This window comes from Amphiprion ocellaris, chromosome 14, assembly GCF_022539595.1.
Source record: "Amphiprion ocellaris isolate individual 3 ecotype Okinawa chromosome 14, ASM2253959v1, whole genome shotgun sequence".
In the NCBI taxonomy this organism is placed as follows: domain Eukaryota; kingdom Metazoa; phylum Chordata; class Actinopteri; family Pomacentridae; genus Amphiprion; species Amphiprion ocellaris.
This window is the reverse complement of record NC_072779.1, coordinates 14,463,399-14,486,397: the sequence shown is the minus strand read 5'-3', so window position 1 is coordinate 14,486,397 and position 22,999 is coordinate 14,463,399. Positions and strand designations below refer to the sequence as shown.

At 39.9% G+C, this 22,999-nt stretch overlaps 1 protein-coding gene across 6 annotated transcripts in view; it reads right to left on the bottom strand.

Moving 5' to 3' along the window:
• Window positions 1-369: 369 nt before the first annotated feature.
• Window positions 370-22,999, bottom strand: part of ltbp3 (latent transforming growth factor beta binding protein 3) — a 40,777-nt gene continuing 18,147 nt past the window's right edge. Inside the window, exons 5-29 of one of the 6 annotated variants that reach the window (XM_023288461.3) lie at window positions 20,830-20,916; window positions 20,510-20,626; window positions 20,227-20,382; window positions 17,294-17,401; window positions 17,168-17,181; window positions 17,015-17,084; window positions 16,664-16,741; window positions 15,565-15,693; window positions 13,884-14,015; window positions 13,672-13,800; window positions 13,390-13,509; window positions 12,375-12,497; window positions 12,106-12,228; window positions 10,805-10,924; window positions 10,198-10,326; window positions 9,750-9,920; window positions 9,071-9,151; window positions 8,752-8,880; window positions 8,520-8,657; window positions 8,292-8,432; window positions 4,132-4,260; window positions 2,025-2,186; window positions 1,850-1,939; window positions 1,592-1,720; window positions 370-1,430 (exon numbers count right to left, since the gene is read on the bottom strand). In XM_023288461.3, the coding sequence (XP_023144229.1) occupies window positions 1,279-1,430; window positions 1,592-1,720; window positions 1,850-1,939; window positions 2,025-2,186; window positions 4,132-4,260; window positions 8,292-8,432; window positions 8,520-8,657; window positions 8,752-8,880; window positions 9,071-9,151; window positions 9,750-9,920; window positions 10,198-10,326; window positions 10,805-10,924; window positions 12,106-12,228; window positions 12,375-12,497; window positions 13,390-13,509; window positions 13,672-13,800; window positions 13,884-14,015; window positions 15,565-15,693; window positions 16,664-16,741; window positions 17,015-17,084; window positions 17,168-17,181; window positions 17,294-17,401; window positions 20,227-20,382; window positions 20,510-20,626; window positions 20,830-20,916 (2,957 nt within the window). In that variant the 3' untranslated portion in view covers window positions 370-1,278. The remainder of the gene's footprint in view (window positions 1,431-1,591; window positions 1,721-1,849; window positions 1,940-2,024; window positions 2,187-4,131; window positions 4,261-8,291; window positions 8,433-8,519; window positions 8,658-8,751; window positions 8,881-9,070; window positions 9,152-9,749; window positions 9,921-10,197; window positions 10,327-10,804; window positions 10,925-12,105; window positions 12,229-12,374; window positions 12,498-13,389; window positions 13,510-13,671; window positions 13,801-13,883; window positions 14,016-15,564; window positions 15,694-16,663; window positions 16,742-17,014; window positions 17,085-17,167; window positions 17,182-17,293; window positions 17,402-20,226; window positions 20,383-20,509; window positions 20,627-20,829; window positions 20,917-22,999) is intronic. The other 5 variants (XM_023288462.3, XM_023288464.3, XM_035956440.2 and 2 more) reach the window with 5 other exon arrangements.

The window sequence follows — 22,999 nt, the reverse complement described above, 5'->3', positions numbered from 1 at the left end:
CCAAAGAACGCCTTTAAAAATGCAAATGTACACAAAACAGCACGTTAACCAGCCAGAATCAGTGGGAAAAAAGAAAATAAATCTACGAATGTCACAGACTTGTATATTGAAGTAAAAAGTAAAATAACATAGAAGTAAACCTAATAGAAGACGTATGGAAGCCTTGCTATGTGCTGGGTTTATTTGCTTTCTAGGCGTGTTTGAAAGGCAACACTGAATCATCCACAGTACAGACCTGCATGACTTCTTAACCTCGAGAACTCTGTGCCTCACTGTCTGAACTTAGAGCATCACTATTTTCTCTTCATGTCTTCATACATGTAAACAAAACCTATTGCCCCTAAAACACAAGAGAAACAAAAGCATGACTGGTTGACACGTTCTTTTTTTTAATTAAATTCTTCTTATCACAACAGCGTCTTTGGTTTTCTAAATACTTTGATGCAGCAATTATGACAATAGATGTTAAACGTTCTTGGTTTTCCGGGAAAAAAAGCTACATTTAGCAAATATTCCCACTATTTTCATTGCTTAGTGCATGAACTTCTTTTTTTTGTAAAAAAAATCTTGCTTAAGTACACTTAGGTGCACATGTCAAATTATACAAAAACCTCAGGTTTCTCTTATTTTACATCAACAAATAAACAGGAGTAGGACAGGGGCCCTTCTGCTGAACAAACTGTACAATAAAACAAAATCAGCAAAGTGTGGCTAGCAAGAAAATACAATTCATCTGATTGAGAATTAAACATGAAAGAATGCGGATTAAATGGGAATGTAAAGGGGAACACCACATCATGTAAAAGTTCATTCCTGTGGTATAGAAGCTTTAAATGGGTCGAAGACAACAGTTATGCCGTGGGGATCTTTGAAACACATTTCCTTATTAAAACAAGAGTTTGCTTGAGATTCAAATTAAGATCAATGCAACAGGGAGAACGCAAAAAAGCACATTTTTAAACTTAAACTACAAAAACAGTTTTAAAAAAATAATTATTACAAAAAATGCTTAACAAACAACCATATTCCTCGTCTTTATTGAGTACTTTTTAAAATGTGAAATGGCGACTGAAAGAGGAGCTGACGGTGATATGTTTCGTACGCTTCATATGAGCTGTTGCTATGATGTGGCTCCCGACGAGAACACGTTTTTTTAGGTTCACTGCGTACACACAGTCCCATGTTTATACTATGAAATAGAAGTGTACGTACAGCATGTACAGGGTGGGAGTTTGAGTGTGCTGCGTAGACGGGGACAAACAGAGTGGCACCCGGAGGTTACCGAGTTCTGCGACGGGCGCACACGTTTGGCCTGCGTGTGGCCACAAAGCCGTGTTTGCAGAAGCACTTGTATGAGCCGGCGGTGTTCACACAGCGGGCGTTCTTGCACGGACTGACACGGGCTCCTGGTTCTGCACACTCGTCAATGTCTGGAACAAATAAACACCAGCACGTATCAATGAGAGGGAGCAGAAATGAAATGAATCACTCAGAGGCACAGAGTTCCCATGTGTGCATATATATTGCTCAAAAAGCATCACATTTTTAATGAAAAAGAAGTATGTTTTATATATATGTAGCGAGTACAGACCTATACAGCGGGTACGGGAGTGGTCTAGCCTAAAGCCTGGGTTACAATCACACATGGTGCCCAGATAGGAACGGACACAGCGGCCATTTGCACAGCTGCACTCGTCCGAATCCTCTTCTGAGCTGTCACCTTTTCATGATCAAACAGGTAGGAGACAACAGAAAATGTGACAGAGAGAGAGGTAAATAAATAAGGCTTACTTGAGGGCGAATAGACGGGCCTGACATGCGGGGATACTGACTACAAAGATGGTCTTACCTGGGTTATAGTTGGCGAAAGCTGCCAAGAAATCCTGCTCCCCATCGGACTCGGTCTCGAGATGCATCTCACACAGACGGCTGAACATCTCTGTGCAAGAAATAAACTTGTTTTTAGTTCAAAAGAAGGGCAAAGTGGCACCATGAGAGGCCAGGGGGACCTTCAGTCGGCTCACCTGAGTTTCTGGGTGGACAGGTGTTACACTCGGGCCCCCAGCCTCGACCGTAGTGACAGCAGCACTCTGAGTAAGTCACCACCATGCCGTTCCTGGCCTGGCTGCACATGGAACCCTCGTCAACCTGCAGGAAACACACATCCTTGTGGGCTGCAGTGCGATCTAAGGACGAAAAACAGACATGAAACTTTATATTCTCAGATGCACATGAAGTTCCTTCCATTTGCATTGAAATTCATAGTTGAAGTAGAGAACGTCGCATTCTGACAGTTCGGAGCTCTAAGAAAAACATCAGGTTTGTGTGAAACGCTCTTCTGCAGGAGAACCGTTGTCATTTCAGATGTATTCAGCATGTGCCACAGGAAATTCTCAAAACAAGTGGAATATTTAGCTTGGAGGAAAGTCATTCCATCAGGTTACGTTGAATCTCAATATATGTTCAGTAAAGAAATGAGTGTGTCACAATGCAGTGGGTACTTGTATAGCTCAGAGTGGTCATAACACTTGTTTAGCCTGATATGACGTGTAGTAAATGTATTCTTAGTGCAGGTGATGCTTGAAACTGTTAACTTTTGCATATGTGCATGAAACTTGATGGACAGTCTGGGGCCGTGTCGAAATTTGTATTTGTCATGTATTTTGCACCATATCACCTGATAAAACAGAAAAAACTATGTATGTGTCTGTTTTAATGGTCAGAGAGTACAATGACAGTATAACGCAGCATCATTAACTGTCCAGGTGAGAAGTTAATGGTGAATCCAACAATGTGAGAAGGAAATCACAACATCATCTGCCTTTAAGTGCACAGCTCTGTGTCAGTAAGAAGGAAATAGTGCACAATAACCTCAGTAACAACAACACAATCAAAATGTGTTACTGAAATGCATTATTTTGAAGTGAATATTTGCGTTTCTTAAGCTAAGATGGCTATTTTGAATGTTGCTCTAGTCTTTACTGTCACAATATTTTCAGGGTTAATGAACAGAATCTGTCCACAGACATCATGTTACCACTGTGACATTTCCCCATTAACTATTAAACTGAACAGTTTCTGATGTTGCGTATGGTGTTATTGTGATCTTTGACATTCATTGAGCAGACTTCATCTTTACTTGTTTCAGGATTTATAGTGCAAAAATACAGAATTTGGTTTGTACGGAAATTAAAATGGCCACCATGACTGTCAAGATGCATTGTTAATGGCTCCATTTCTTAAAATGTTCAGATTTCCAAACTGTAAAGATGTAAAAAGTTTCATGCTTTTATGAGACACAGAAGATATCATTTAGGGTATCTGTTAGTAGCCAACTTAACCAACTATACTGTTCATGCAGTATGGAGTACTGTGGCACATAGAGACTAATGCATTTTAATAGACTGTATTTATTTACAAATACAACTATTAGAATGAGGATACAAATGTTAAAGTTACCACATAAAAAGTGCCAAAAATGTCATATCTGCAAATAACAACCAGTTTTATATTGATATCACATTTTAAGTCGCCACCAGATCCATAATAGATTTTAATATGTACAGTGCAGCTGGCAGCCAAATTACAATTATCAAAAGTGACAAGTTCACACCTACCATTCCTTAGTGTTATTTTGTCAGATGTAAAAAGTATTATAGTGTTTATTGCAAATAATAAAACAGCTAATAGCAGCCCACTGGCTTCAAAAACATTTCAATATTGTGACTCATGTACCTTGCATGCAAAAGTATCATTAGTGAGCTCAGAACATTTTCCACTAAATGTACTCAGATGCTGAGTCTGTCTTTTCTCTAAACAAATCATCCATAATAGTAGAGACAAAAGAAACAAACTGTTTTGAACAAAACCATGCAGGGGAACTGCTAAAAGTGATACTGTTTTGTGCACTCATTCAATATAACTACACAAAGTGGTTTCTGTCCAAGAATAGGAAACTGTCTCTATTAAAGGGCGTAAAAGGGGAAACAGTACATCGTAAAGCCAGCATTGGCCAGATGGGACACACACTGGGAGGCATTGCAAAGAGTAACATGAGTGGCAGATGTCGAGGTAAGCCAAAACTCATTTTAAAAGGCCAGGCTCAGGTGAGCTGACACTGATTTTACCCACCGTCATAGACGCACTGTTTCAGCGCTGCACTGAAGGTGAGGGGAGGGTCGCAAAAACAGTGAAAGGAGCCGGGCGTGTTCTCACACCTCCCATTCTTACAGTACGAGGGGTCCTGGCATTCATTCACATCTGCAAAGGGCACCACAGACACTGGTTACAGTATGAACATCTGCTTGGGGCCAGTCTGTAGGTGGTGAACACAGTAACAAATAAACTTGTACTAAAATATGAAATTTCATATAATTTACAGTTGTGAACAAAAGTTTACATACACTCATCATGGAAGTCTTGAGTTTCAAATGACTCCTACAGCTCTTAATTATCTGTGATGGAATCACTGAAACACATCTTTGTCACATAAAACAGTCATGCATTTTGGGTCTTTCATGAATTTATTTCAGATCTTCTGGAAATATGACAAAATCTGCCAAGTAAAACATATACATACAGCAGTTCTAATATTTGGCTAAAGGTCCTTTGTGCCATTTTCACATCAGTTAGGCACTTTTGGTAGCTGTTCACAAGCTTCTGGCAAGCACATGTATGTTTGTTGTATGTATGTGTGACCACTGCTCTTGACAGAATTGGTTTTGAACTAAATTTCAGGTCTAAATTTGTTAGCTTTCTGACACTGACTCATTTCTTCAGCATAGTCCCGAGGTTCTTGATGTTATTTAAGTCCGGACTTTGGGGAGACCAGCCTAAAACCTAACTTCTGGCCTGATTTAGCCAATTCTTTACCATGTGTGATGCATGTTTTGGGTCATTGTCTTGCTGGAACAGCCAACTGCATCTAAGACCCTTCTGTCCGATGGTTTTAGGTTTTCCAGAAGAATGTAGAGGAGATTCTCTTTCTTTGCTATTTCATTTATTTTGTGTAAAGCTGCCTGTTTTGCTGTTGGCAACACAGCAACAGAGCTTGATGCTGGTTGGTGTTCTTGAGCATAAGGACCTTGCCTTCTCTCCTCCAAACATATTTCTGCTCATTATGGCCAAATAACGTAACTTTTGTTTCATTTGACCACAGGACTTTCATCCTGAAGGCCTTTTCTGTGTCCATGTGATCAGCAGCAAACTACAGTTGAGCCTTAAAAGTGCCACCTCTAGAGAAAGTGCCTCCTTCATGCATAGTAGCCTCTCAGCCCATGGCAATGTGAAACAGCCTTGGACACTGACTCTGGTGTTCCAGCAGCTTCTAATTCATTGCAGACTCTTCACCATCTTGACCAATTGTTTCTAAGCAGCAGGGGATACTTTGTGTTTCTACAGTGATACAACTACACCATGCACTTTATACTTAAAAACATTTGTTTTCAAATCATTCAGATGATTTTGGAATATATACTTGCTATGAAATGGCTCCACGTGTCTTTCTTGACTTGTTCAAGCCAGTGATTTACTTTTTCAGATCTGTGCTGAGGTCCTCTGTTCTCCCCATTGTAGTGTTTCTGGCTCAGAAAGTTTCTCACTCAGAGGAGTCAGCAGCTGTAGTCAATCGTAATCACTCATGAGAAGTTAAGAGGCCATGCCACTATGAAAATTAGATTAACACAACTTTCTGTATCACCAAAACTGACAACTGAAGTTGCTGTATGTATATTTTAGATCCAGTAGATGTTGCCATATTACCAGATCTATACTAAGTTTATGAAAGAACCAAAATGTATGATTGTTTTTTGTTGCAAAAACATGTTTCAATGATTCCATCAAAGAAAATTACGTGCTGTAGGAGTCATTCGAAACTCAAGACTGCCATAGTATACATGGTCTTTACAAGTGTACGTTTCTTTACAACTGTAGCCTGCAATAACTGCTCCATCTGTGAAATGTTCTGTATGATGTCCAGTTGTTTCTATGGTTGCGTAAAGAATATTTGTTTCACTCTGTACAAACCGTTGAAGCTGTAGTGTGAGGTGGATCTGCATTACTTAATCCACCTTCTTTAGGTAACAGGACGTCATGAATAAATGTAGCTCTGATACGGTCCAAACAAAAACTGTTTCAGCTGGTAATGTTATTGTGTCCACCCCCTTGTATGTTCTGTTTTTTTCTGTTTATGCTTCTACCATGAATGTTGCATGCAAGATTGTGCTTAAGACAAAAAAAGATTCAGTCATGCACAATGCTGCAGCTGCTGTCTCGTAAAAATGCAACCACACTGTGATATCTGCAAGGTTAAAAGAGGGAGCTTGGTTCCAGCAGCACTACAATGTGCCAAGAGGTTAGCAGGAACTGCTATGTAGGCCAGGGTGTACCGCTGTGTGGATGCATTATACGGATAAAGTTTCTATTTATTACTTTATTTTGGGTGTCTGTTTTTTTGAGCTTGAACAGAACCCAACATGGTGTCACTAGACTGAAACCTGAAGAACGAGGGTCTAGAAGTCTTGCAAAACAGAAATATTTAGGGTTTTCCAGCTCTTCAATAAATCTTATTGCCCTATTTCCAAGACATTCCAGGACAAGCCATACACACTTTCATTCAGTCCCTAAAACTTAACTAACTTGAAACTGTAGATTCGAATGGCTTCCAACAATGCTTTTGCTATTTTGTTTTTTAATTTAACTACATTTTTGAGACAAATTATTTCTGTCCTTAGTACAGATACAGTAGTGCTCTGGGTACACAGTTAACGTCAATTTTACATCAACCAAATACTTTCTTTAACCATCAGTTTCAAGACAAAATAGGTGCCCAAGCATGTGGTTTTTAAGTTCATCGGAATCTAACAACTATTTATTCATGCCATAGTTGCAGAGATAACTGGGAGACCAGAGCCATCCATACTTCATATTCTCAAGAAATCAGGAATTGTCCCAAACTCCAGGAGGTGGGAGTGTTTTATTTCAATGCCAAGATGCAGCAGCTTAATATGGAGTTCCTTTCAGTGTGGAGAAATACAATTTCCACTGCTTGTAACCCTACTTCAAGCTTGTGACCATATGTGAGACTCAAAATGAAGAACATTCAGCATTTTGCTGTCTAACATCACAGCCAGCTTTAACATTAGCTTTATCACAGTCAACATGCAGAACCAGAGGTCAATGTCAAGATTCTGAAGAAGAACCAGAGTAATTCTACCTTTGGTAAGACAGAACCTCCCTGTCAAACTTGGGTCTGTGCCCCAACTCTGCCACATTCAGCAACAAACTGCTCCTGTATACATGGCATGCACTAACTAAAAGGACAAGTTCATCTGCACGTTGGCAACAGCACCTCAGTGTCACTGAATCAGACATTTTCCAGACCTCAGCTATGTAAAATATGACAAACATAAGCAGTGACAGGGACACTTTGAATGCTGGACCACATTTTTACACAGAGAAATTCCTACAAATTACTTCTGGCAACATGTTCACAGGACAACTACCCCAAAGTCATTCTTCACTGCCACTTCATACTACTCACTGCACTCAATAAATGTGCTTCAACTAATACTGCTGCTACGACCAACCTTCTTTAATTGGATGCAGTGTAACTGTAACTGCATGTCCCCATTCTCTGATCATACTGTTTTTAACAAAACCTGACTCTGTGCAACTCAATATGGAATGGCAATCAGTTGAAAGTCATATTTTGCTTCAGGTTTTATGAAAGCTATACAAAAATTCTCCTTTTTCCAAAGTGGTACGAAGCTAACAAACATCACAAAATCCAAGGATGTGTGGCTTTTTCAGAAATCCAAGGGACATTTGTAGATGTAAATGTGGATTTCCCCATGATGAACGTAATATTTGTTGATTATATTTGCTGATTGTTTATGAGTCATGCATCTTGAAATTTAGGCAGCAATTCCAAGAAATAACATTACAAAGGTGAACAGCGATTGGAATTGTGCTGCATGAAGAAAATATATCTTATAACCTCAGTGTGTAAGTATTATTTTTCCATCACATGTATAAAATGTTAGATATATGCAAAAAAAAAAAAACCCAAAAAAAACAAAGGTTGCTGAGTATTTTCAAGGTTGTTCCAAGCACTGACACCTACAAAAAAAGTTCATTGGACTCCTTCACCTTCTTTTCCAGTTTAGGACAGAAAACAGTTTTGCATCACATATAATGTGTCTCACAAGCGTTTTGCTCGGTCTAAACTGCTGTTGCCCACCACTGGCTTGCTGTTATCTGTACCTGCTGTACTGCAGAGGGTTTCCACTCACCAGCCTGCTCCTCAGGAGTCACACAGCTGTTCCGGTCAGTAGCCAGGGCCCAGGGTGGAGAGCAGATGCAGTAGTACGACCCTGGCGTGTCCACACAGAGGCCATTCTTACAGTTTTCTGGATCCTCACACTCGTTTACATCTGCACAACACAGAGACAGGCGCTCAAGATGACTCCTCTAGCAGCTAGATAAATGCAGTTTAAGCTGGGAGAAGATAGTTTACTGACCTGCAACCGTCACCATCACACACTTCTTCTTGTTGTAGTCAGGGGTCCAGGGCCGGTTACAGTTGCAGTAGAAGGAGCCTTCGGTGTTGACGCATTGACCATTAGTGCACAGGGATTCATCGTGGCATTCATTCACATCTAGGGGGGGAAACAACAGCATGTTGCAGATCATCTATAAAACTGCTGAGAAAAGCTTTAGGTGTCATTTTATGCCGTTTATCAAAGCACTTACCAATGCACTCGAGGAGGTTGCTGTCGTAGTAGAAGCCTTGTTGACAGTAGCACTCATATCCTGGCAGCGTGTTCTCACAGCGACCCTTCTTACAGATTTCATCAGCAAACAAGGAGCACTCATCAATATCTGCAGACAAGAAAGAAAAAAATGTTTTTTTTGTTCACAGGTTCACAGCTGATGTGTTTGCAATGGTGAATTATGGAAAATGGTCTGACAGCTTTTTCTGATAAACCTGTTTGGACAAGGGTCACTACAAAGGTAGTTTAATTCAAGTGCTACTGAGATGATTATATCATGAAAATAAGAAAATATGCACCATGGTAGGCAGGCAGGCTGTACTGGAATCCCTCTTCATAGTAGAGACCTTGTCCATTTGGACAAAGGAAGTGGAACTCGGCTGGATTGGAGAAGAGAAGGAGGTTAATAAACAGAACATTTAAAATACAGTAGATAGATTCAGATTATGGCTTAATATTTGCCATTTGTGAGACATATCTAAGTCTACTTGTAAGTAAGTAAGTAAAATGTAAAATGTATTTATATAGCACCTTTCGCAGATATAAAATCGTAAGGTGCTTTACAACAATAATGAAACTAGAATAAAAACAAAAACAATAACGCTAAAGGTATTAAACTGTTAAAACAGGGGAGCAGCAGCTAAAATAAAGTGCATCAAAACAACAAATAAAATGAAGCAGTTACAGGTCAACAAAGGCCTGTCGGAATAAAAACGTTTTCAGCTGCCTCATAAAAGCTCCACAGGAGTCGACCGATCTCAACTGCAGGGGAAGAGCATTCCACGGTTTTGGTGCAAGAGCTTGGAAAGCACAGTCACCACGGGTTTCATACTTGGAACGAGGGACAGCAAGTCATTTTTGTTGGCCTGACCTGAGAGCTCTATTGGTTGCGTACGGCTGAAGGAGGTCGGAGATATACTGTGGATATACCGTTGTGAGTTCACTTGCATTTCTATGCACAGAACAATGCAAATGTACCTGAATGGGAGACAGGACAGGGGTAGATCTCACAGTGATCCCCCCATCCCACTCCAATGGAGCAGCAGCACTCCTGCTTGGTGACGTTGGTTGCCAAGACGCTGTCACAGAACACGGTGTCATCCAGGTTCAGGTAGCACTCCTTCTTCTCATCCGTCAGCACTCGAACTGCTACAGGAAAAATAGAAATTACAGATTTTAGTGAGCATATCCAGTGGACTTCAGATTTCCTTCAAATTTTAGTGCTTTAAAGTTTGTGCCTTGGTTCATACACATATAGGATTTGGTCATTCATGATTATAATTGGATGGATTTCAGGATTTCAGATTCGCTTCGGATTTGAACTGAAAGTTTGTGGTTTGGGGCAGACTGGGATTACATGTTCAGCATTTTAAGCTCTGGGATGAATGTGGCTCTACAGTAAACTAAAGGAATCAGAGCAGCTTACCCTCGCAGCTGTGTTTGTCCTCCGAGAGGACATAACCGTGGTTGCAGACGCACACATACGAGCCCGGCCTGTTCTCACAAGAGCCGTAGGGCTGGCAGAGACTTCTGTCTGCGGCACATTCGTCTATGTCTGAAAGGTAAATCACAGGGCCTGCTCTAAGCATTTGTTTCAGTCCAAACACCGTCTGAGTTGCAAATAAGGCAACATTTAGTTATTGTTAGATTTGCATAAACATTTAACATATTGATTCTCATCCCGACGAAATCCACCTGTAATTAAATTGAATTCTGGCATCATACACACTGTCATACACAGAAATAAATAATAAAACACAAAAATATAACAATGCGCATTATAATAACGACAAAAGCTTATAATTGACAGATGACATTAAAGATAGGAAGTCACATATGAGAAAATTCTTGAAGTCATTTTAAATTTGTTGCAAAAGTTTGGCAAGAAGGCAAAATCATGGTGATTCATCTCGTATAAGAAATTAAAGAAAACAGATAGAAGATAAAGATTTGCTAAGAACAAAATCAAATGAATAAATATGAGAAACATCTGCTGCACAGCAGTTGGATGTCACACATTTGAAAACACTGACCTTGGCATCCCCTGCCTCCAGCCAGCGTGTACCCCTTCTGACACTCACAGTGGTATGAACCCATGCTGTTAATGCAACGGCCCTTCAGACAGCTTGATGGCCTCTCACACTCATTGATATCTGAAGGAGTTAAAAACAACGAAACGTGGAGGGAAGTTGAAGCTCTGCACCTTACTCACTGATCTGACTCAACTCAGTCAGTTGTTATTTGTACAGTCTGATGCTGATGGACAAGCCGGTGAGTGTATTATGTTCTAGGTCAGGGGCGTCAAACATGCGGCCCGCGGGCCAAAACCGGGCCGCCAGAGGGTCCAATCCGGCCCGTGGGACGATTTTATAAAGTGCGAAAATTACATAGAAGACATTAACTGCAGATTGTAAATTTGTAAAACTATAAGTTTAGAATAATTTCCAGAACATGACAAGTTGTTTTGATCATAAAGTAAAATACTGGATTGCTCACTGTTGTTTTGTGTCTAACTTTTGTAATATTTTGTCTTATTTTTGTTGTTTTTTTTGTCTTTTTTTGTCTGACTTTTGTCGTTTGTCTCATGTTTTTGTCATTTTGTTTCTTGTTTTTGTCGTTTTGTTTCGCTTTTGTCTCGCTTGTGTTTTAGTCTTATTTTTGTCATTTTGTTTCGCATTTTTGTCATTTTTTTGTCTAATTTTTGTCTAATTTTTGATTAGCTTTATGGCATTTTTGTCATTTTTTGTCATTTTGCGTTTTGTTTTATTATTTATATATATATATATATATATATATATATATATATATATATAATATATATATATATATATAAAAATAAAAATATAAAATTTTATAATATTTTGTCTCGTTTTTGTTGTTTTTTCTCTTTTGTTGTCTGACTTTTGTCGTTTTGATCATAAAGTAAAATACTATATCATTCAGTTCCAGACACCTGTGACTAAATGTTTTGTTCCTTTGCAGATAAACTGTGATCTGAAAGTTCAAATGTGTAAAGGATGAACTGAGGCATAATAGTGCTGAAATTTAATCTATTTTTCTTAAGAAATTTCAGGTTGTTCATAATGTTTTGTAAAAAGATAATTCCTGAAATGTGAACATTTTTGCACTAAAACAAAGGAAAAAGTTGAAGGTGTGGTTATTTATAGGTTATTATGCTGTGATTTTACTGGTTCGGTCCACTTGAGATCATATTAGGCTGGATGTGGCCCCTGAACTGAGATGAGTTTGACACCCCTGCTCTAGATGATAAAAGAATAGCATATCAGGTTAATGTAACACGACTTAAATACATGGTTTCTTGAATAATTCATACCTTCGCAGTGGCTGCCCTCCTGTGTGCGCTGGTATCCTGGGTAACAATGGCACTTAAAGGAGCCGTCAGTATTGATGCAGCGTCCGTAAGCACACAGCCGAACGTCCTCACACTCATCGATGTCTGTTAGGGAGAAATTTTTAAAAAGCAGTCGCTGAACATCTAGAAAATACACCTTCTTTCATGACAAACCAGCATTAGGAGTCACTCAGCTGTATAACAAGCTTATTGTAGGTAGTGTCGTGTAAAGGTCAGGTTGAATCACTTACCACTGCAACCTTTGCTGTCTGCAAATGGGAGGAAGCCCTCGTTGCACAGGCAGCGGTAAGTACCAGGCAGGTTCTCGCAGCGGCCGTTAGGACAAATGCCAGGCTTCTGACACTCATTAATGTCTGTAGGAGAGAATAAAGGAGGGTAACTTACTTTGATCCCAGCTTGCAAGGAATTGTCCAACATTCTCACAGTGCTTGAAAAGAAAATGTTTAAATCTAACTTTGAAAGTGTATTTTAACGACACTCATCATTTCAAATAATGTACCAGTGAGGTTAGTAAGAGATAAAGTTCTAGCTGCAATATTCCAAAGATTCAACACAATAACAGATTCAACGTGTTATTGAGGTCTCAGAGTCCGATCCTGTAATGTGACAGATTACAGAACCAAAAATGTTTCAGGGATGTTGTTAACGGAACGCATAGAATGTTCTTCCATGAGGTGTCTCACACTGTTACATAGAGATGATAACAAAGGAGGGACATTCTCAATGCAAGATTTGGAAAACGCTTTAAGAATGTTAGGGCCTAACGGTCTAAATTAACAATGTAATCACCAAACCTTTTTAGACTCTCTTTAGAGGTTGCTATCCCAACTTGAAGAAGAACATTCCAGCACCTTTAAAAATTTTACATGAAAACTATTAGATCTTTGGAGAACTTTCTCAGACTGCTTTAGAAAAACAAATTCTACTTCGGATGTAATGACATGTTTGTAGCAAAGGATTGCCAAGTTCAGCTGCATATTAATGATTTGCTTTGAATAGTTGATTTTGACGAGGGTTTATCTTATTATCACTACAGTACAGATTCGCAATGCTAGAAAATATTTCCTAATTTCCAAGGTATTTTCCAAAAATTTGCTAATACTAATATATTTCACAGCATTTCAGTACTGATACCTTATGGCTGAACTGTATCAAGTTTACTTTTACTTGAAGTTCTGGCAAGATTACATTTATTGACCACACACACGCACAAACAGCTTTGCGGTTCTGCAGGGTTGCACTCACCATAGCAGGTTCCAGCTCGAGCCTCATGACCAGGCAAGCAAGGAACGCACTCATAGGAGCCCGGTGTGTTCTCACATTGCTCACTGGGACAAGTGTCGGGATTCAAACACTCATTTATGTCTGGAAAAAAAGAGCAGAAGTTTTACAAAGTGGATTTGTGCATATATGCAGGAACACACAGAGCACAGATATACATATGCCTACACATTATAGTGACGCACACACCATGAGTGTGTCGTCAGTGGAACATCCGTACTGTGATAATAATCAGTGTCTTTGTACCTTCACAAGCTGGATGACGGTGTGACTTGCTCCTGAATCCGGGGTGACATTCACATTTGTACGAACCAGGCAGGTTCACACACTGGCCTCCGACCCCACAGATGTCCTGCTTCGAGCACTCGTTCACATCTGCACACACAGAGAGGTTTTGAGCCAAAGCAGGGACTTACAGAATAAACACTGTAACATGACAATCACTCAGACTAACTCACCTATGCACTTAAGCCTCCCATGCTGCACCATGTGTTTATAGCCCTGGCGACAGTGGCATTTGTAGCCTCCTTCTGTGTTGACGCAGTGGCCTCTGCCGTGGCCACACGGCTCTGACTCACATTCATCATCATCTAGACAACAGGAGTGAGAAAAAGGAGTGCAATGACTACACACAAAGGAAACCGTGTTGAGTGCTTGAGACAGACGGCAGAGAGTCGAAGAGCTCAGAGAACAATGTGCTTCAATTCCGGGAAGTGTTTTTCATGACCTACAATAACCTGCCATTTATTAGCAATAACTGTGTGACGCCATGCATCAGATCAACTACTTCATACTCACTACCAGATCAGATATCACATCGATCAGGCACAACATTATCACCACCTGCCTAATATTGTGTTCATCCCCTTTATGCTGCTAAAACTCCTCTGACCCAGTGGGGCATGAACACAGGACCTATGGGGGATGTCTTGTGGCACTGGGATGGTGGCAGTGAATTCTGTGGGTCCTGTGGGTTGCAGGGTGGAACTTATCTAGATCAGGCTTATCCTGGCACATCCCATAGATGCTTAGTAAGATTTGGATCTAGGGAGTGAGGAACCCGGGTGAACACCTTAGCTCTGCTGTGTTCCTCGGGCTACTCCTGCAGTTTCTGCAGTGTGTCAGGGTGTTTTGCCCTGCTGAAGGTGGCAACTGGCATGAAGGACTGCTGTTGCCATGGGGGTGTGTGGGTGGTTTGGGGGTTGCTTGACCTGCAATGTTTAGGTGGGTGGTGCATGTCAAACATCCACATGAATGTCAGGACTCAAGGTTTCCCAGCAGAACATCACATTATAACAAGATGATCGATGTTATTCACTTCACCTGTCACTGGTCATAATGTTGTGGCTCATCGGTGTATACAAGCTAAAAAAACAACACTAGAAATCAATCAATCATTTCATTGTACTCTAAAAATGAAGTTCACATCTCAGCAGAAGTATAAATGCAGTAAGTGATAAACTGCATGCATATTGTTGTCTTGGTCTTCTGCATTTTTAACCCGTCAAGAGAAAAATTGTAGCTCATTGCAGTGACTTGTTGCTTTTGTCATGCATGATGAAAATATTGACTGTATTAATCATACTTCATACATACTGCCATGAATGTCCAAGCAGGCACAATTATTCTTGTATATTATAATGTGAATGAGCATTTACAGTCAAGATAATCAGTCTAGGTTCAGAGAAAAATCAAAAGCAGCGAGCTAGAGACTGTGGAAACAGAAAAACATGTAAATATTTTAATTCATCATTCTTGTCGTGTATCTATTTTTCATTCAGTATCCAAACAAATCTGAGAGTGATTCCATCCAGTAGACAATGTTGCTATTTTTCTGCTCATTTTCTGCTCATTTTAAGTAAGCAGTCATGCTACAGTGGCCACGATCAATGCTACTATTTGAACTTCATGGATGGATCAATTTTTAACGATTAAACAAATTGCAGGTTTTAAGTTCCTATTTTTTCTAAATAATTCTAACTGTGAGGGGAAACGTTAACTTGAAACAAATAGACAACATGAATTCCTGGAACCTGAATGACATGTATTTGCCTCATGCATAAGAAACTTCATGAGAAATTTCTGGTCGACACTCATGCGGCGCCTCCTCTACCCGCTGCTTCTACCATTGTCTCTTACCCTCACAGATGTTCCTCTGAGGGTTGAGATGGTAGCCAGGGTGACAGTGACAGATGTGGCCGTTCAGGCTGTTCTCACACTCTCCATGACCACAAATGTTTCTGCTTAGCCTACATTCATCTGTCTCTGCTTCAAGGAGGAAACAAAAAAGCGCACCAGCATCATATATATACATGCATATACAGTATATATATATATACAGATACATAGATGTTTGCGGTTATATATATTGTTTAATATATATAGAAAGCTGGTAAGCTGACCCATGCCATGCCAAAATTTGTCTGTCTTTGGCCATGTTCACACTATTGTAGCTTTTAAAATGCCTTTTCATATCAAAGCCAATGACACGTCAGTGATAAAGATTGGAGAGAGCTGCTTTGAGAGAGAAATTGAATTCAAAATCTTAAGAGTTGCTTTCCATAAATCATAAATGAGCACACGTGGCAGACCAGGATCAGACTGAGAAAGCAGCAGAAGCATTAAAACAGTAGTTTCCACCACTCCTATGACCGTGTGTTGATCCAAGTCAGTGCTTATCGCTCATATCTTTGGGGGAATGTTTTTTTTTCTTTTCATGGAGTGTTGTGTATCACATAACCCTGCTTTTAAATACCAACACAAGCTCTAGTTATGGCAACACTTTGCCTCCATAAAATAAGAGAGTGTGAACATCGCCTAAAGGCTGGTTCATGCTTCATGGCTGAATGAACACGACATGCACTGTACCCAAAAGCATCAGTTAATCATTTAAAAAACATGCGTCAGACTTGATATAATTTAGTGTTAAATTAACGGCACTAATATTTGTTTCTTTTTATGTGCAGCACCACACGTCGTCATAGTGTTGAAAATCCAACATACCTCCCCTGCATGCTATGATAAATGTTATTTACTGCACGGAGAAAGTCAACATGTCATTTGTGAGAAATGGACCCAAAGCTCGCCACCATATCTTCTCTTACTGGGCAAAGTGGAGAGCAGGAACTCCCAGTTTTGAGGTACATGAAACATGAACCAGCATTTACAAATGGAACTCCTTACGAGGTTAATACAGAGTAGATCTCTTAAGTCAGTTTGAGGTTTTGTGTGAACTCACGGAAGACTTTAGTCTGTGTTTCGAAGGGGTCATTGCCCGGGGTCATTCGGACGATTGTCGGAGGGGTGGGTTTAACAACTGTGGATCCAACAGAGGAGAAGTGAAGTGGACAGACTTGAGGAGGAACTATGACATGTTGAACTTTAGCCCTGATATTTTTGCCGTCACCACACACGGGGAACATTTCTCTACACTGTTCTATCGCCTGTTGTTGCAGTTAGCGGTAAGAAAGAAACCTTCCCCTTATTGTGACAGCTGGGGTACATTTAGTGGCACCGGTGAATAAATTGTTACTGTTTTATCTCTGGGGTTATGAATGAGTCTGACTGGGGGCACTGGAGGTTTGTTTACCAGGAACGCGAGGACTGCTGGTGCTGGTCGGAGTCTGCTGCACGGCAGTTGTCGTCTCTGGAGGCCTCTCCTGATCGAAAGAGAAAATCAGACTCACAACAGAAAAAATAACCTGTTATTATTCCTGTATTAGAAACAGAGATCTGGTCTTACCATCCAGTCTGGTTCTGAAAGGAAAAGAGATGGACAGGAATTAAAACTATGTACTCACATGATCTTCACAAAAAAAAAACTCACAAGTAGAAACATTAAAAATGCTTTGCGTATTTGAGGAGTCACCTTCCAGTTCAGGCTTGCGGGCGAAGATGATGGGAGGCAAGGCCACAGTTTGTCTTCTGTTTTGCAGAAAATAGCCTTTTCCAGCAGGGCAGATCTTACTGAAGGCCACTGAATACCACATGGAGAAAGAGGATTATTGTAACCTTGTTGCAATTTATTAAGGATCTCACAATTTTGTAAATTAAAAGCAGCCAGTTTGAATAATTTTTCAGAATCGCTCTTTTGCGACATCCAAATAGAAAATATAACCTCCAGGATTCCAACATGAAATAAATTATATAAAAATGTATGATAACCCTGAAAGTTAGAAACCAAATTGAAGCTTAACCTTAAAAAGGAAGCGACCCTTTTCCAGCATTCAAACAGATGGTGATTTAAGGATTGTACTAGCTGGAAACAATTTATTCTGTTATTGATTGGTTGATTTCTTCTTAAGGAAAGATTATTTTTGAGGAATTTTTGCCTTTTTTAAAGAGGGACAGATGAAGAGAAACTCCAAAGGATAGAGAGAAAGAGAGAGGGCATGACATGCAGCAAAGGGCCGAGGCTGGACTCAAACTCAGTCGACTGTTTTATATATTTAAAAAACTGATTTCTGAACATTTCTAAACCCTAAAGATATTATCATGTTATCACATAATACTGAGTAAAACAGCAAATCTTCACAGTTGATGTGTGTGATTTTTGCTTGAAAAAAAGTGAAACTTAAAATGAAGAAACAATGAGAAAAGCATTTGATTATTTTTCTGTTGACCATCTAATAAATTAATTGTTTCATTTTCTCCAGGTGGTCCGGCTTCCTCCCACAGTTCAAAGACTTGCATGGCAGGGTAATGACTGATTTGAAATTGGCTGTAGGTGGGTTTTAGCCCTGAACTGGTCTAACTTGATGGACGTAGATTGCTGGATGTGAATTTCGCAAAATCCCCTCCCACCATGAGAATATGGGAATACGGCAGCCCTGCAAGTTTTTGTTTTGTCTGTGAATTATCCATTTTAAAGGCACTAGTCATCTCCTTGCATGCAAAAGTTCCACCAAAACAATTTCCTAATCAATATTTTGAGTGAACATTGCTAGTCCATTCTATTCTTAGCTTTGCACAATTTGATTGTCACTAGTTTAAAGAAATATAAACAAGCCAGAGCTTTTCGCCCCAATAGCAGAATGAAAACAAGGTGTAGCCAGACTGTTCTACTCAGTTTCAGCACTTGAGAATGGTCTGACTATGTGAGATGAGTGATGGACTGTCCAGGGTCTATCCTGCCTCTCACACAGTGTCAGTAAGAAAAGGCTCCAGCCCTGTAACCCTTTACAGCAGGGGTGTTAAACGTGCGGCCCACGGGCCAAAACCAGTCCTCCATAGGGTCCAATCCGGCCCACGGGACGACTTTGTAAAGTGGGAAAATTACAGAGAAGACATTAACTTCAAATTGTAAATTTGTAAAACTACAAATTTAAAATAATCCCTAGACAATGACTAGCTGTTTTGATCATAAAGTAAAATACTAGATTGCTCATTGTCCTTTAGTCATTTTGTGTCTCATTTTTGTAATATTTTGCCTTGTTCTTGTTTTTTTTGTTGTTTGCTTGTGTATTTTGTCTCATTTTTGTCATTTTGTGTTTTGCTTTACTCCTTGCTTCTGTTTCATTTTTGTCTTTGCGTTTAATTTTTTTTAGCGCTTTGTAACTTTTTTTCTAATTTTTTCAATTTTTTGGGGACATTTTGTTTCTCGCTTTTTCCATTTTGTGTCTCATTTTTGGAATATTTTGTTTTGTTTTTGTTGTCTTTTGTCTTTTTGAAAGTAAAATACTATATCATTCAGTTCTAGATACCTGTGAGTAAATGTTTTGTGCCTTTGTAGATACTCTGATCTGTAACTGAATTTATTTTTTAAATAATTTATATTTCTTAAAGGGCTGCACAGTGGCGTAGTGGTTAGCACTTTCGCCTTGCAGCAAGAAGGTCCCTGGTTCGCGTCCCGGCTTTCCCGGGATCTTTCTGCATGGAGTTTGCATGTTCTCCCTGTGCATGCGTGGGTTTTCTCCGGGTACTCCGGCTTCCTCCCACAGTCCAAAAATATGCTGAGGTTAATTGATTATTCTAAATTGCCCGTAGGTGTGAATGTGAGAGTGCTTGTTTGTCTTTGTATGTAGCCCTGTGACAGACTGGTGACCTGTCTAGGGTGTCCCCTGCCTTCGCCCGAGTCAGCTGGGATAGACTCCAGCCCCCCCCGCGACCCTAGTGAGGATTAAGCGGTGTATAGATAATGGATGGATATTTCTTAAAAAATTTCAGTTTGTTCGTAACGTTTTGTAAGATTATTCCTTAAATGTGAATATTTTCAGAATGTATTTTTTTGCGGTAAAACCAAGGAAAATTTTGGAGTTGTGGTTATTTATAGGTTATTATGCTGTGATTTTACTGGTCTGTCCCACTTGAGATCCAGTTGGGATGTATGTAGCCCCTGAACTAAAATGAGTTTGACACCCCTGCTTTACAGGATAAAGAAGGTCTAGATAATAGAAGGAGGGACTAATAATTTTCTCTCTAAGCCTGGCTTTCATTCATATACTAAATGTCCTCACATGAGCAACACTATGCAAAGCTTGAATGATTCGTGTATTCATATCACTAGTGTATAAACATATTTCATGGTTAGTGTCATCAGAAGTGAAGAGCGAGCAAGTCTTCACATGAGCAATAACGTGCACTTGAGCTGCATAACAACCCGGAATAATTACTGCAATTCATCACACTAAATCAAAAACGTGACCATTTATTATACAGGGGGTGAAATTTCTGTCACCAGCTCTTAATTCATTCATAAAATGTGTTTATGTGCATACAGGTGTCACTGCTACAACACAGAACATAATGTACCACATACAGGTTGAACTGAACCCAGAGCACTGTTCATTAAAGGTCACTCACCTGTGCCCACCTGAGGACATCTTTCACAGTTTGGGCCCCAAGCTTTGCCTACTGTGCAGCAGCACATCTCCTGGGTGATGTCGGTTTGCAGCGGGTGCTCGCAGCCTCTGGCATCGGACGCTATCCGGAAGCACTGAGCCTGCTCAGCTGGAGACTCTAACAGAAGAAGAGAAGTTAAGTTTCATTCTGATGGGAAAATTCTGATTTTGAAAGTGGTGATTTTGAAGTGGAAACGCGGCGAAAAGCAGAGAGGAGACAAAACCCACAGGGGCCTCACACTCACCAACACATTGATTCCTCTCCAAGACAAAACCAGATTTACAGGAACATTTGAAGCTGCCCAGTGTGTTCAGGCAGTCTCCGTTCTGACAGACGCCCTGTATGGAGCACTCGTTGATGTCTTCAAAGGTCAGGAGGTGACGTGTAATAAAACAAAGATGTTATTTTCATGATGTCTATACAGTGATATAGTGACAGCAGCTTCACCACAGGGAGACTCTAGTTTTATTAAGCACATAAAACTGGAAATGGCAAAAACAACTTCCAAACTGAGTTCTTAGCTCTGATTCACCCTTGTTGTATGCTTCGTCCTGCCAGCGTTACCTTGACAGTGAGTGCTGTTGAATCTTTTATAGCCTTGTGGACAGGTGGAGCCGTAGTCTTCCACAATGGTCTGTTTGACTGATGCATCTGAGGGAGGAGAAGACGCAGCAAAGAAACATGTGAGAAAAGCCGAGAGAAGTGCTGCTGCAAGTGGATGAGCCAAAACTAAATAAAACTGTAAAAGCCAGAACTGATAACACACAAAAGTTGTAGTTAAATTAGTGTGAACACCTAATAAAACATAGCATTTCAGCGCCTGTAAGCATTTAGGCTGCAAAAAGAGAATAAATCCCAAAACCAACGTTGAAAATACGTGCAAATGTTAAAGATTTATTAATGACAGACATTTTTACAAGGTGTTTTCCAGCTCAGTCTGCTGCAGTTACAGTATTTGTAACTTTCTGAAACTCTACAACAAGCCCCACTTTCTGCAGCCATGTGTTCAGAGGTATAAAAGTTAACAAGGTATGGACTTCTCTTTCAAGCTCTTTTCTACATGTAACTACTTCCATCACTTTTTTACACGCACAAACGATTGTAACGCCTTCAAAGCCTTCAAGGAAAGTCTGTCCCAAAGTGTGAATATTTATGTGATCCCTGATTTGTTGACATGACTACAGTGTTTGCCTTTGATTTCCTTTGAAGCACACTGAGGCCCGTAGGGGTTCAACTATTACTGGAAATTCACCTGGTTCTAAAGTAGGGGAGTATATTGAGATTTTGGGAGAAGGATTTATTTGATTTCTTTTTGAGAGTTACATTAGAAGATTGATTCCACTCTCATGTCTGTGCATTGAGTTTGACATTACAGCCGGAAGGCGGCGGCTTGGTTTAACATCACGGCTGGAAACAGTAGAAGACCACTTCTCTGACTATGTCCTAAGTTGACAAATATAACTTACAGTGCTTAAAAATCTTGTCTCCTTAACTGTACAAAACAATTAGCTGTGATTCTTGGCAAGAAAACACATACTTTTGACAAAATATTCTTTTGATAAATATATTAATATTAGCCTCAAAGCATAAAAAGCTTCAATACAGGCGGTCAAATTATAGAGGCAGGAATGCATTTTTGTTTGCAGTGAAGCTATTACAGAGTAGAAGCGATCGCATCCAACTTTGACAAGCAAATTTTTTATTTGAAGTTAATGCATCATGTTGTGAGTGTAAATGTTAGCACCTGGTCTATATTTGAGTTCTGGGGCGGATTCTGATGCTGATTTGTTGTGTGAAAAATCACACACAGCCCATATATGAGCTCTTTATCGATGTTACACATGTTGACAAGGGAAAATTATGGGATCAGTGTTTCAACTTGACAGAAATGTATTTGACAACCCAATTAGCATCCCGCTGTGAAGACACCGTTTGACTCCGCACCACCGTCTACTCTGCTACATGTGCTGCAAACAGTGCTAAAACAAAGGGAGTCGAAGTTGCTCTTCTGGAAAAACTCATTGATGGCATCATTTCTAAATTATCCCAAGCACAATGCTCTGAACTGTTATAAAAAGTTTTCACATTGCTGCATAATAAACAAAATAACAGCAATACAGAAAACTACTGACAGGCTAATTTCAGCTAACAAAACCGATTTGTTCGTCAGGCTCCAGTAGGCATGTTGGATTTTGTGATTGTTGGACAAATCTGTTCAGGTGTTTCGTCTGTGGTTAAAAAAAAAAAAAAGAGTGAATTTCCCGGAATTTCAAACTACTCCTTGCTAATTTTACGATTAGACAAACCTATTTTCTTCTTTGCTTTCCTTCATGTTTTCTTCTGTAATGGCCGTTTTTATGAAGCCTTTGATGAAGTGTTTGCTTGTAACCGAACAGACTGAAAAGTCTTTCATGAGGTCAGAGCTCGTAAAATGCAACATTCTTCTTCTTATTCTTACCCTAAATGAGCCTTGAACTCCTAACACAGAGGTCTGTTCTGCTTTCCATGAGGGAGTAAAAACATGTTGGGCAGTTTTATTACTGAGCTGTGGGAACACGGTGAGTTATGAAAGCACAATGAAAGAGGCCGGATCACGGCTCACCTTTGCCTTTCTTATGAAAAGAAGAGAAGCTCAAAAATGGACACGAGTGTAACAAAGCAGACAGCACTCCGGGCAAGAACGCAGTAGTCTAAAGACTAACCAGACGAACAGTATCAGGTTTTGTCAAAGGCC